At 41.1% G+C, this 13,213-nt stretch overlaps 1 protein-coding gene across 3 annotated transcripts in view; it reads right to left on the bottom strand.

Annotated features, from left to right (window-relative positions):
* The window catches only part of DOCK5 (dedicator of cytokinesis 5), an 86,218-nt gene that overhangs the window by 65,206 nt on the left and 7,799 nt on the right, over positions 1–13,213 (bottom strand). For all 3 annotated transcript variants that reach the window (XR_012626598.1, XM_074852048.1, XM_074852050.1), the window contains exon 2: positions 3,478–3,561. Coding sequence is in view for 2 of the 3 variants with exons in the window: in XM_074852048.1 (XP_074708149.1) it covers positions 3,478–3,561 (84 nt within the window). In the remaining variant the exon portion in view is untranslated. The remainder of the gene's footprint in view (positions 1–3,477; positions 3,562–13,213) is intronic.

Below are 13,213 nucleotides of genomic sequence, written 5' to 3'. Positions count from 1 at the left end.
GACATTTCAAAACTTATTTCAAATCAGTCTCAAAGTATAACTCGGAACATGCAAATTTAGACCCTATCTAGAGTGCAAACCCCACGTACAACTGCACCTAAGGGCAGATTGACAAAGATGCAGTTTGCCACGATCTTGTTTCCTGGACTGAAGAAAATGCTACACAGCCTAGACTATGGAGTTATTCAACCCAGTACAAACAGCTCTCAGGTTGTCCCTGGATAGATTCGAGCTGTGTTGGCCAGCAGCACATTATAGCTTGTACTAGAAATATCTGAAACCTTTAGTTCAAATGGCTCAGTCTGTGGTTTCAGCTCTGATGACCTTCACTTCCATGTTGTGTACTTTGTCCAAGTCGAAGCTACATTTACAGGGATGATCACCCTTTGACGAATCCTTGACATAGGTAAACCACAGTCCAGCAACACGAACAGATAATCTACCACGTTATCACTCCCTTATCTTCTTTCGTGCACTCACAATCCAGGCCTAACTGTGTAATTGTAACTGGGACTTATAAAATATTAGGCAAAGCATCAGTTTATAGCATGGGAAAAGAAAGCTTTACTAACAAAAGTGCAATGCTAGAGCCTCATCCCAAATCTGGCCCACTTTCCAAGGACTTCCAGCCTTTGCAACAGGGCTCTAACTCCTGACAGCATGCACTCGCATAAATGAGCAGGGATTTTGCAATTTAAAGGTGCTTTCCCTCACTGTGAGGCCGTCAGGCAGTACAACAGCAGCACCTGACTGCAGGCACTCCACCTTAGGGGTTTGCAAGTCACTATAGTCTGTGGCAAAGCCACATAAAGTTAGAAGTTTGCGTAGTACAGAGGCCTGCACCAAACTGCATCCATACCTTCTGGCTTGCACTTTAATTCTCTTTATTGCTCTTTGCTTCTCACACACCTCCCCCAGCAGCTCAGCTGTATCAGTGTTCCGTCTCAAAGCCATTCAGCCAGCTGAGAGTCAGATAACATTTACTGTTAACACCAAAACCCAGCGCAAGCTTCAACCTTGCTGCCTCGCTGTCAAGGAACAAACTGTGCACTTCAATTCTTACAGACAGAGCGGAGCCAGCCAAAACCCCAGATGCAGAATACAAAGAGCTTTCAAGTGAAGGCTGTTTGATACACAGAGAGCCTTCACCGAACAGGGCTGAGGGATGAACACCTGGTGACTTCAACCAGCAGGAAAAAGGAGGCACGTTCTAGACGACTGACAGAGCGGGAAGCGAACTGTGGTGCAACAGCCCTGAGAACCTTCTAGTAACTCACAAAAGATGCTCCTCTGCACCCTGAGGTAGGGAACAACAGAAAGCTTTTCCAAGTGGCTATTACCATTACAGGAGAGCCTCTAGACAACCCTGAAAAATGCCCCCTTAATTCCCTCACCGATAGCCTAAGGAACACCCTCAGCCAGGAGCTGCGGGGACAGCTTATACCGACTGAAAAAAGGACCTCACAAGGCATCTCTGAGCCTTTCTTCTTGCAAAGCCAACGCCCTGGTTAAATGGAACCTTTTTCTAAACTGAGACTTGTGTATCCAGATAAGAACAGCGATTAGTGGAACAAAACCCCACTTCTATCAGACTGGAGTTGTATTTGTAAGTATACATCATTAGCATGAGAAGAAACAGAAAAGGCTTCTTGTGAGAACACTAATTCTCCAAAACACAACCCACGGATATTTGCAAAGCAAGCTGAAAGCTGATGTCCCAAAAGAAAGGAAAATAGATACAATAAGACAAGAAAATTTCCTTGTGAGCAGACAGAATATCAGAATTTGGAGTTTTTAAGATGAATTTATGCGAAATAAGACCAAACCCACAACAGTTACCATCTCAGAGACAATCTGCATCTTTTCCTTTAGATTCACAAATGTCTGGCCTGAATTTTTGGCTGGCCTTTCCAGGAGAAGTATTTAGTTCTACTGCAGTAATTTCTAGGTGCCTCAGTCACAAATTAGGATGCCACACTGATGGCTGAGCGTATGAAAACAATCAAAACACATTCATTTTGCCAAACAATTTGCAATCAATCTTCTCAGGCTGAAGTTTCAAACTGGGGCATTTCAGGTAAAAACAGGGATGCTGTTTGGGTATTCATTTCCTATTCTTGACTGTCTCTCTGTTAAACAGCTGGTTACAGACCAAGCAGTAGGATTAAACAATGTTGCTTTAAAAAAAAAAAAAAGAGAGAAACAAATACCCCAACATTCTGGGAAGCACAGGATGCATCCTTTTCATGAGGGCAATCTTCATCCCTGACACTCCCTCTTCCTTGTGTCTTTTTGCAAAACCAGTTCATATGTTAGTACTATTACATACGGATTTTTTTTCCCTTCCTCCCTCTCTCTCTCCCCCTCTGCCAAACACACTCACCACTATCACACACATCAGTGTAAAAACACACATCAGCAACATAATCTGCTTTGACATGTAGGAACTGGCTGTCTGTTTCCAGTGTCAAGGTCAAAGAGAAGTGGAAAGAGAACAATTGACTAAGAACAAATTGCTAAACAAGCAGCTTGCTGTTCCCAGCAGAGATACTAAAGAGTTTTTGTATGCTGAGTCTTTCAAACTGATGCTGCTTGTGAAAATGATTGAATTTATATTTTGGAAAGAGTATTTATATTTTCGAGAGCCTTCCAAATGAAGCAGTGACTAGTACATTCTCTAAAATAATTAAATGGCTGTGTTCCATTCCTAATATTGAAATCTTCATTAAACAGGCTAGTTTAATAAGTAGACATGAAACACACAAGTGTAATTTTCATCTTGTTTAAAACAGGAATTTTGTTTTCCTTTCTGCAAGATGTTTTACATTAAGGTACATATTATGAAAAAATTCCCAGGAAAGTACTGGGAGAAAGCCTAAAAAGGGCATGGAAGCTCTGTAACTGGAGGTTTTTTAAAACACATAATGCCAGTTCATGATATTATGGCTTAAACCAACATCACTTTTGAAACAGTTCGACCTGCCCTCTCATTTTCTTTCATCCACTGCCTCTGTTGTCTCAGATCAAAGAACTAATTCAGGTTAAAAGCTACTTTAAAAAAAAATTATTATTATTATTTTCCAGCTGGATCAGTCCATCACATGACTGTACAAGCACTTGGCCTGGCTTGGCTGGAGCCAAGGTAAACAGGTGTGGTGTGAAAACAGGAATGAACAGCCAGAAGTAAGTGTTCCTTTCTCTTGCAGGGCTGCCTTGAGATACTGGTGGCATCTTACCTTGACAAACCTCTTCCAGGAACAGCGTAGATATGATTTCTACTTCTCTATTTTATGCATTTTAATACCATTTTAAAAGTTAAGTGCATACAGCAAACCCTACATAGCAAGCTTTGCGCTTTTGGGCATATCAGAAGTTGAAAATTGAGATTTGAAATTTGCATTATTTAAAAAAATCTTGATTTGTTATATTCACTTTCAAAAACCACTGCAAAGTACTTGGAAGTGATCTGCAACCTACCTTCATACATCTCCAAAATGTGAACAGTGTCGCCGACTTGCAAGGAGAGCTCCACATCTTGGACAGCATCATAATTGTAGATTGCTAAAAAGGGGAAGAGGGGGGAAGAGAGAGATGAAAAACACAGTCACGGAAGCTGGGAGGTAATCAGATTTTGAAATCTGGTATCATGGCACCTGACAAAGGCAGAAGATGATTTTGAAAAAGCACTGTAAAGTTACTAAGCTATCCTGTGTATATAATACACTGGAAAACTATATAGCAAATCTCCAGATTCTATCATCAGTTCCTGCAAGGATAAGAAACATTATTCTTAGCAGCCAACAAAGTTTGTCTTTTACTTTTAAGCATACAGATCTGTGTCACTAAATGAAGAAGCTGCATCTTCCCACTTTACTGACAACCTGTCCAGCAAAGGTCACTATTACCTCAGGCAGAGGTTATGGATTAATTAGGTAATTGTCATTTTTTATTAGCATTTCACAGGACTAACTGCAACACAGCGCTCACAAGCACTGGCAAAACAACATAAATCGGATGTCATAAGAAAAAACGCCACTATTACATACTAAATGCCTCAGACTATTTGCTGCTAAAGGCTCTTCCCAGACAAGAATGAATCTTAGCATGAAAATTTGAGATCCTCCGCAAATTTAATCCCTACCAAAGACAAAGCTAATCTGAATGCTTATCGGATTTCCAGTGGGAATAGGATTAAGTCCAGAAGCCCACGCTTCTAAATTGCCTTTTCTCTGGAACTTTCCTGAGGTGCAGTTTTGCTGGACAAAGCAGAAGAGCCCTCCCTTAGAGCTGCTGGAGCCTTGTCAAGATGAGAAAGTTTAATTTGAATTTGCTTCCAAACCAAGGCAAGTAAAAAGACATAAAGCAGTCAGGAAAATGCTTTGCTATGGTTCAATGAATTGATCGGCTAAGTCAGAACAGATCACTCCTCTACCAAAATGAGATTATCTTATTTATTTATTTAAAACACTGGTTTGAGTACAGACCACATCTTAAATGCAGCGATGCAATCTTCTTACACACCTAAGTGTCATATTTACATATCCAAATCTGTTCCCCAAGCAAACATATCAGTGAAGTAAGCACAATATTTATTTTTAAGAAGGCAAATAAATCATGCAAGGATTTTCAGGGGGCTTTGGGAAAATTATTCAGACTTCAGAGGGTTTGTATTTGAAGAACTTGCTCTGAAAATTAAATAAATAAATAAAAAAATTGAGCTCTTATGTCAGGAAATTCGCATCAAATGCCTATCATTTCCGTCAAGATGAGGTATATTGCCTCCTGGCAAGGATCCAGCATAAACAAATGACTGTGGCTTACCACACCGGAAATTATCTCACATATACCAGCTTTCTTTAAAATATTGTAACTATAAATAATCCAACCGAAGTAGGCAGGCAATGTGAATTCCCTGCAGTATCAGAAATAGACCCTAATCACAAACAGATACTTATTTTCTTATGCTGCAGGGGCAGTGTTTGTTCCCAGTGGCCCTAATTCATGCCTACCGTAACTTCAGGCTGCAGAGACACACTCAGAGTGTGCACTGAGTCTAGTACATTGTTTTCCAGAGGGTTACAGGAATGTCGCTGGACTTCTAAGGCACGAGCTGCTTTGACATCCAGTTTCCTCTCCCTCCCTGCAACAGTGTTGTAAGCCAAGATATTAAAAACTGACTGGTGATCTGCATATTCAGTTTAGACACTTTAAAGGCCTCAGAGAATAGGCCCAAAAGTAAAAATCCCATCAACAGTTTTACAGAAAAATTTGCATAATGTTTACATTCAAACATGAACATATACAGGAGTAAATCCATTAAGAACTACCTTGTATTGACAGACGCCAAGACCATAAATTGACAGGAGAACTGGTATTTGACTCAGTTAAAAAGAAACCGTTCTGCCAGATATAAAAAGTAATTCTGCAAGGATTTGCAGAGGTCAGCATAAAAGTGCAGTGCCCAACCCAAAAGCAACTCCCTGCGGCCATGCCTTCTGTCGCAGTAAACCTGCCAGATCATTAACGTTACGCAGGGATGTTGCAATCCGTTACTTGGATGGGACATCTCCAAACCTCCCCAAGGTGCAGCAGGAAGCGGTGTGGATGGATGAAACAATCCAGGCTCCCTTCGGAGTCACTGCTGAACTGCTGGCCCTGACGTGCTACGGGGACACCGTGCTACGCAGGAGGTGTCATTCCTCAGGTGAAGTCCAGGCATCAAGCTGTCTACAGACGTTAATAATCCTATAGCACTGTCAACAGACTTAGAAGATTTAAAGCAGAGTGTCTTAGCCAAATTCTAACTTGGCTGATTACATTCTGTCTACTGAAGTTTCCTCCTGTGGTTACAGCTGGACTGCCTTACTTTCTGTCCTAAACTGCTGTTTGGGATTCCTGTTTCGTGGCTGTGCTCACCATGAGAAATGGCTGCTGTTTAGAAATGCACGTGTGTTTATGTGTATAGGGATTCCTACATACAATTTCTAGATGCCTTGGGTTTCTTTGGGACAAACAGACATTATATAAATACCAGTCTGTATTTTTCCATAAATTGCTGCATTAGCTTCAGACAAAAGCAGTCTGAGCAGCACCAAGCGTCTAACAGAAAGGTGGGCGGGCATCAGACAAGCCTTTCTTTTGAGAACACAGACAGTTAATTCAAAACTAAAGAGCACAACAGCCAAAAGAAGAGGGAGAACTAAACACTGCCATTCCCTTCCCCTCACCAAAGATCACAGCAGCCTCAGGACGGAGAACTAACCATTGCAGCTCCTTTCCCTTCTCTTTCCCTGCTTTATCAGAAAGGTTTCAGACCCCAATGTACGTCATTTAGAAGCTTAAGGAACACACTTCTGCCACTGCACATCAGAAAAAGGCAAGATTTGTCGTATCTTGCTTTGCTAGATTGAATTAAGCAAGAACAGAGGGTCACTGTATATAAAACCTCCTACCCAATGGTTATGCACAAGGTTATAAAAGACAAATTGCTGGCATATTTTCCCTGGGAGCTTTACTGTTTGCAACTGATGCTTCCTGCTGCTTGAAGTCAGTCCTGTCCGAAGTAGTCCATCTGCAGTTATTTGAACTGCTTAGCCTCTTTCTCATTGTGTGTATTTAATCTGACCTCATTCAGACTTAAAAGAAAAAGGAAGCTGCACATGACAAACATGGTCATGGTATGAAAAAATAAAAATCCTTCATATAAAACCCTTACAGAGCAGCAAGAAAGGAAGGAGGGGAAAAAACCCAGACTTTTGCCCCCACATTTGCAGGAATATCTGAAGTTAAGACTTTTTGCTTCAAGTTAAACTTTAGTTGAGATTCTATCATTTGAAGTTCACTTTAGAATGGTGATCCTGTTCCTTTTATTATCCTGAATGAAAAGCAGCACTGAAGTCTAGCCAATTTAATCTAAGTGAAGAGGCAGAGGTGGAAAACATGATCCATAAGAAGATAGTGGGTTTGTTTTAATGATCATATTGTTTGAGCATTACTAGAGACAACGTATTTATTTAATTTACAGTCCCCCAGTTTGATTAGTGGAAAGTTTAAGAAATGCTTTTCTCAACAGCGCATCCAGCCTATGGAATTCATTAGGAGGGAAGGTCAGAGGAGTCAACATTGGGACTGGTTTGAAAAGGGCAACAGATAACTTTATGACTGGTGACAGCAGCCAGAGTAACGTAGGTGAAGATAAGGAGAAGCAATTTTCATCCTTCAGGGCAGAAGGTGATTCCTCAAAACGGATGGAGAAGGAACTCTGGAGGTATTGCACAACTGGGCGTGCACGCTGGATGTCGGGGGACACACTGCTCTGCTCTGAAGCATCACGCAACAGTCATCACTGAAAACAAGGACTACACGAACGGCAAAGGAAACCAGAGACAGCCTGGGCTTTCCAGGGCTCTGAGTAATAGCCAACGGTGAGCTGGAAGTTTCTGAGAAGACAAAGAGTTTGATGTGGGCTGGCACACGGCAGTATTATGATGGGAAGAGCAGGTTTAGCTATGTCACTCCCTCCAGTTTTATGAAGACACAAGATTAATCACAGCACGCGTCCCTGAGCAGTGAAATACCAGACAGTGGCACTTAAAACAGGAAGAAGCCTCGATGTCATGCATGCGGCAGAAAATGAGAAGCACAATTATATTAAAAAAAAAAAAAAAAACCAAAAAAAACCCAAACCCAAAACACTTTCAAAAACCACAAAGCTTCACTTTGACTAAGAGTCCTGGGAGAAGCCTTAATTGGCAAGAGGTCTGTCAGCAACTCATTGAGCCCGACCTAGCTTTTAGCGAAACTAGTGAGAGATTTGGCATTTGTTTCCATGAAAGCAGTGCCAGGCTCATTTCTTCAGTGCCTACCAACACCATTCATTAGGGAGGAAGGTGATGGTGCCCTCAGCTCCAATGCCACATACAGATCGGGCTTTAAAGACCCAGTACACACCTGGACAAGCCATCTCCCGCACTAACGCAGACAGTGTCTTTCACACAGTACCACTGACACGTTAGAAAGGTAGCAAATGTTCTCTTTCGCATGCAGAGAAACTCGGGGCAGAAAAACTGAACGTCATACTGTTCATCTGCAGCATGTTCAAAGATGAAAACCAAGTATTAATTCCTAGACCTGTTTTAACCACAAGACAGTAACTCATTTTCAAGACTAAAATGTCTGAAACTAAAGTGAATGAGGCAGAAACTCTCACATAGTATTCTGTGTGTAATTCAAAGCAGAGTGAAATGGAATCCCTCCCTCAATAACTTGTTTAAATGCATTTCAAATGTGGATTATTGGCCTGAAAAACACAGTCACTGCAAGATCCGTTATCTGTAACTTGGCTCAAAATAACCACCCCTCCACCCATCACAAAGACACGATAACCGCTTCTAAATACCATGTCCCACTTCTCTGAAGTCTGTCCTCGCCACTATCTGATAGGAGAGGGCTGTGCCTTGCTTCCTCTGAACAAAGAATCACATTCAGTGCTGCTGCAATAACCAGACTTCAGCTCATTGCATCTTTCAGCTGAAGAGTCAAAAACTATTGTACGGAAACAGAAGTATGTGCTTTTATGCTGCGACAACCCTGTATTAAGAAATGGCATTTATGCTGGACAGCCCCATTTGGAGAAGCCTGGTATGCTATCTGTTGCCAAGATATAACCAAAAAAACAGTGGCTTTATTTAAAAAACAAGGAACTGCCCAAGGAATTAATTCTTAATAGGAACAAAGGCTTTTTGATGTTTGAGCAAAAACGTTCTTGTAACTTCCCAGGAATTTGTGTCTGAAAAATTGAGAATAGCATAATTAAGATTTATATGTCAGACTACTTAAAAAAAAAAAAGTAAGTCATGGTTCAACACTGTGAAACATGCATATTAACTGCTTGTTATGAAAAAAATTACTACTCCTGAATCGGTTGATGCTGACATTCAGTCTCAATTCTACAAAGTTCCAAGTGACTGTTTAGCATTTTGAATGCAAATAATCCAGAATAGCAGGATTACGCGGATGGAAATGCTTTAACAACTATCGTTAGACTTCAGAGTCAAACATCTGAAGATCTAGAGGTGGACCTTTAGCATCTTGTTTCAGGCTGACCTCACACACAGGAACACACTTGGAAGGACTTTTACTTATTCTTAAAATTTTCAAGCTGGATTATTTTAAAAATGGGCATGAAATCAACTGAGAAATTAAACCATTTGCCTACGCAGGAGGATACAGCATAGCCTTTCTAATTTGGATTCTATAACTGTCAGGTTCTATATTCATTCCTTTCTTTTGAGAACTATGAGAAAAGCAGGAAGATCCACCATCCTCAACACGCTTCCAGCACTTGCAGTTCCAACCTAAGACTATTCCAATAAGCAAACCCAAATAAGGGTGTCACGTGCTCACCTGCTGAGGACAAGGAAGTGTGTCTGCCAGATGTACGGTTGATCAAAAGTCTGCTAACATTTTTCTGATTTCCTCTGAATAACAGAATATTATCCTGGAGATGGGATAGGCAAATAATCTAAGGTTTCGCAGAGTCTGCCCTGCACAAACAGTCTAAATCAAACTAATTTCCAAATTTGGGACTGGGGCAGATTTTATCTTTCAGTCATGCCATCATCAGCTTTCAGATATTCCTGTCTCTTTCTCTCCATCATAGATTGGATCAGATTCAAGGATCAATGGCTTAATCTCTTAAAGCCTGGATTGCTTTAGAAAAAAACAACTTAACAACCTCAGCCCATGGGAATATGGATGGCTTCACAATCGTTACACAAGTGCTCCAACTAGATGATCTAATGGTCTCTTATGGCTTTAAACTCTACAGACTAAAACCACAGTCAGTTCCACAACAATGCTCTGGAGCAAGTGGCAGACCCAGTGACAAAGTAGCCCATGTATTTTAATCAGATCTTCTTAGTAGATTCAGATCAGGCAAACAGAGATGATTCAGAACTGTTGAAGCAAGAGACCTACTGATTATAAAGCAAAAAGAAATCATCTCGATTTTTTCATGTCTGCAGATCTTCCCCTCAAACACTTATTGCAAAGTGTTTATACCACAGTAGCTCTAAGAAAACAAGGGAGATTCTGTTCTCAGAGTGCATCTATGCTGCAATACAGGACAAGAGATACACATCCTAAACATACACTGGATACCAGTAATAATGTCATCCCAGCATAAGGTGTTTTGTCTCTCTGTAAGTGTGCCTGGGGTAGAAGCAGCCAAACCATAGTTGTTTCTGTGATCGGAACTGCACAGAATCCCTCTGTTATACTGATGAGACTCTAGAATAAGTTGTCTTGATGACCAGTGATTTTTCTGGACTTAACTTTTATGTCACTGGCTAGCAGAGCAAGGCTACAGCGCATTGGTTCTAGCATTATGGTGTACTAAGCCAGAATTTGCTGTACAGGAGCAGACAGACACTTGGAAAAATCTTGAAATCTCTTTCTGTCACTAAGTGCACATTTTAAAGTAGCTCCACATTCTGCCCGGATGGAAGAACTTTAAAGTTTTGGCCCCTCTGCCTCCTCCTCTCAACTAGGCCATGGAAACCAATGGCAAAGAAAACCTACAGCAGGAAAACCACCAGAAAACAAGTCTCCCCAAATACACTCAGGCAGGCACTCCTACAGACCCTCTGGGCAAAATCCCGCTATGGTAGAACCCACCAACTTCACCCTCTGCCTAATCAACTCAATTCAGAGCTGCCAGGATTTGCAATAACCCACTCTGACCCCGAAAGTTACACGAATACCCCCCTCTCCAAAAGTCCAATTTTCCCTTCCACCCATCTCAACATGGAGTTTAAAGCTCTGTTGTTTTTACAGATGTAGTTTTCTAAACCATTTTCCTGAAAACACATACCAGAATAACACATTGCAGAGTCACAGTACATAACAGTAAGTATGCGTTTTATTTTACATGTGGGCAACGCATACACAAATCGTTAGCTTTGTTATTTTCTTCACTAGGCTCTCTAGTTCCTTTTATTATTTTCACTCTAAAGGGCTCTTAGGGATTTTAAGCTCAGATAAAGAACTAATCTACATTAGCTGACTCAGTTTATGTCTGGAGTAAGAGGGAGGCTGTGAGCCAATGAAGGAATAAATCACTACTAGCAGTGTAGGACCCAACCAGCTCCTGAATATACTACACCTACTTAATCTGGTGCTTGATAAAAAAAAAAAAAAACAAAAAAAAACCCAAAAAAAACCCCACCAACAAAAACCAAAAAACCCTAGACTTGCAATTCCAGTCTCCTTGAACATCATGAAATGTCCCCTTTTGCAGATACACAGATGGAAAAAGAAAATAGCCTACCCTCTCTTCTTGAAGATTCACACTTTTGCAAACTTTTATCAGGTTACCTCAATACCTCTTTCTACAACCATTTAAGGCTGTCTGCAAGATTAGCTAGGCTGTGGTTTAGAGGAATGCCCTGGGCTTTTGTTCCCACTACACTGCCAGCCTCCATCTACTTCCTGCAGTCAGTGAAAACGGTGCTTGCCTAAAAGCGTTCAAACATAAAAAGGGAAGATAAAATAATGAAGTGTTAGCCACAGTGTAAAACAGTTTTTAAGGCTACAGTCTGTTTCAGGTCTGGCTGCTCCAAACTAAACAACATGCAGTAGCATGTCAGTGTTCAAGTGGAATGAACAGATGCAGGAGTACCCAGCCTGGAACTCACGGGCCAAAAGCTGCTTCCAAGAGCAAAAATATGACAACACACTGCTTGTCAGGTCTGGAAGGGGGTCCCTGACTTTCAGGATTGCCATTCCTGTTTCAGAGGTCCTCAGTTCTGAGCAGCATCAAGTTGGCTCAGGGAGGAAAGGTGCAGCAAGAGCAGCGTTATTACTATCGCACTACAGAGAAACCTCAGATCCTGGTGCTATCAAAGCTGCATCTTTTACCAGCTCTGATTTCACAAAACACATCCACCTAGTGTGTTTAATTACTTCATTCATTTACCAAGATATACATTCAACTGCTTTCACTGTGACACAGTGACCTTCTCAACATGCAGGATACAAGACAAGACTGCTCCTTTTCATCTACTGGCGAGGCTACAAGAAAGAGATACCATAATGACAGGTGGCTTATAGATCTTATTAGGGTAAAGGGTGCTTGATATTACTGTAAGGTGCGTATCTTCCAAGCCCTGCAGCTTTATTCTGCCTCTTTGAAATCTGAGCAGTAACATCTAGCCTGAATGATTAGTATTCTCCCAAAAATCTATGAAATCATAGCATGTCCTTTAGAGCAATCGTTCTAACCTTGTAACGTTTTCAACTATCATAACCACAGAAATCAACAGTTTGGGCATTGGCTTTAGCTGAATCAGTAATGGTTTGTATGCAGGTTAGCCTGTTGGTATCATGGGAATTCAGTGAACTTAAAATATTAGGCATCTTCTCTGTATTGTGCATTTCAGAGAAAGAGACTTGGAAGAAAATGGGCACATAACCACTCTTTGGGTTGTCCTCTAGAAAAGGAGGGGTTCATACCTACAGCCTTCTGAGTGCTGTGGTACTTACATTCTGGTTTTAACACCTGCATATAACTACCAGAGGTTTGAAATCCGATTTTCACAAAAGTAACCTCTGATTTTGAATGTTTCCATTTTTATGGCCTGTGAAGAAACAAATGCTCATTTACAGTACGCATACAATCGCAACTGAATTTTACCAAGACTCTGTAATCACCTTTTTTCCCCTGTAAGCTTGCAAATGTGCAACTTGTGTTTGGATACATTAAGTACAAGAGTAACTTCTGCAATGAAATTTTCAAGCAGATTTGTAAAAGCAAAAAACCCAAACTATCACTTGATAAATTGGACTACTCAGCTAATTCCCAACTTGAAAGCGTGTGGCACTTTCAAAAGAATTAAATGAATTTGCCACTGGCTTTAAGTTACTGTCCTAGTTCTTACTGGGCAAAACATCAAAGTAAGTAGAAAGAAAACTTGGAAATACTACTGTACAGAACTGGGAGCTTTACTATCTGCTGTATGCATTACTTCCAGAGGGAGTGAGGGTGGAGAGATGAGAGGAGGTCTAATGAGTAAAGCACTTGAGCGTGGAGTCCAACTGTGCCTACAGGCTAGTCTTCACCATAAAGTTCACTTGAGTTAAAACTTCAGCATTGTCCCTTGCTAGCATCACACCTACACGTATCAACACTAAACTCAAGCTGATGGACCCACGG

Source organism: Strix uralensis, chromosome 28 (genome assembly GCF_047716275.1).
Source record: "Strix uralensis isolate ZFMK-TIS-50842 chromosome 28, bStrUra1, whole genome shotgun sequence".
NCBI classification, from domain to species: domain Eukaryota; kingdom Metazoa; phylum Chordata; class Aves; order Strigiformes; family Strigidae; genus Strix; species Strix uralensis.
This window is presented reverse-complemented; position numbering and strand designations above follow the sequence as displayed.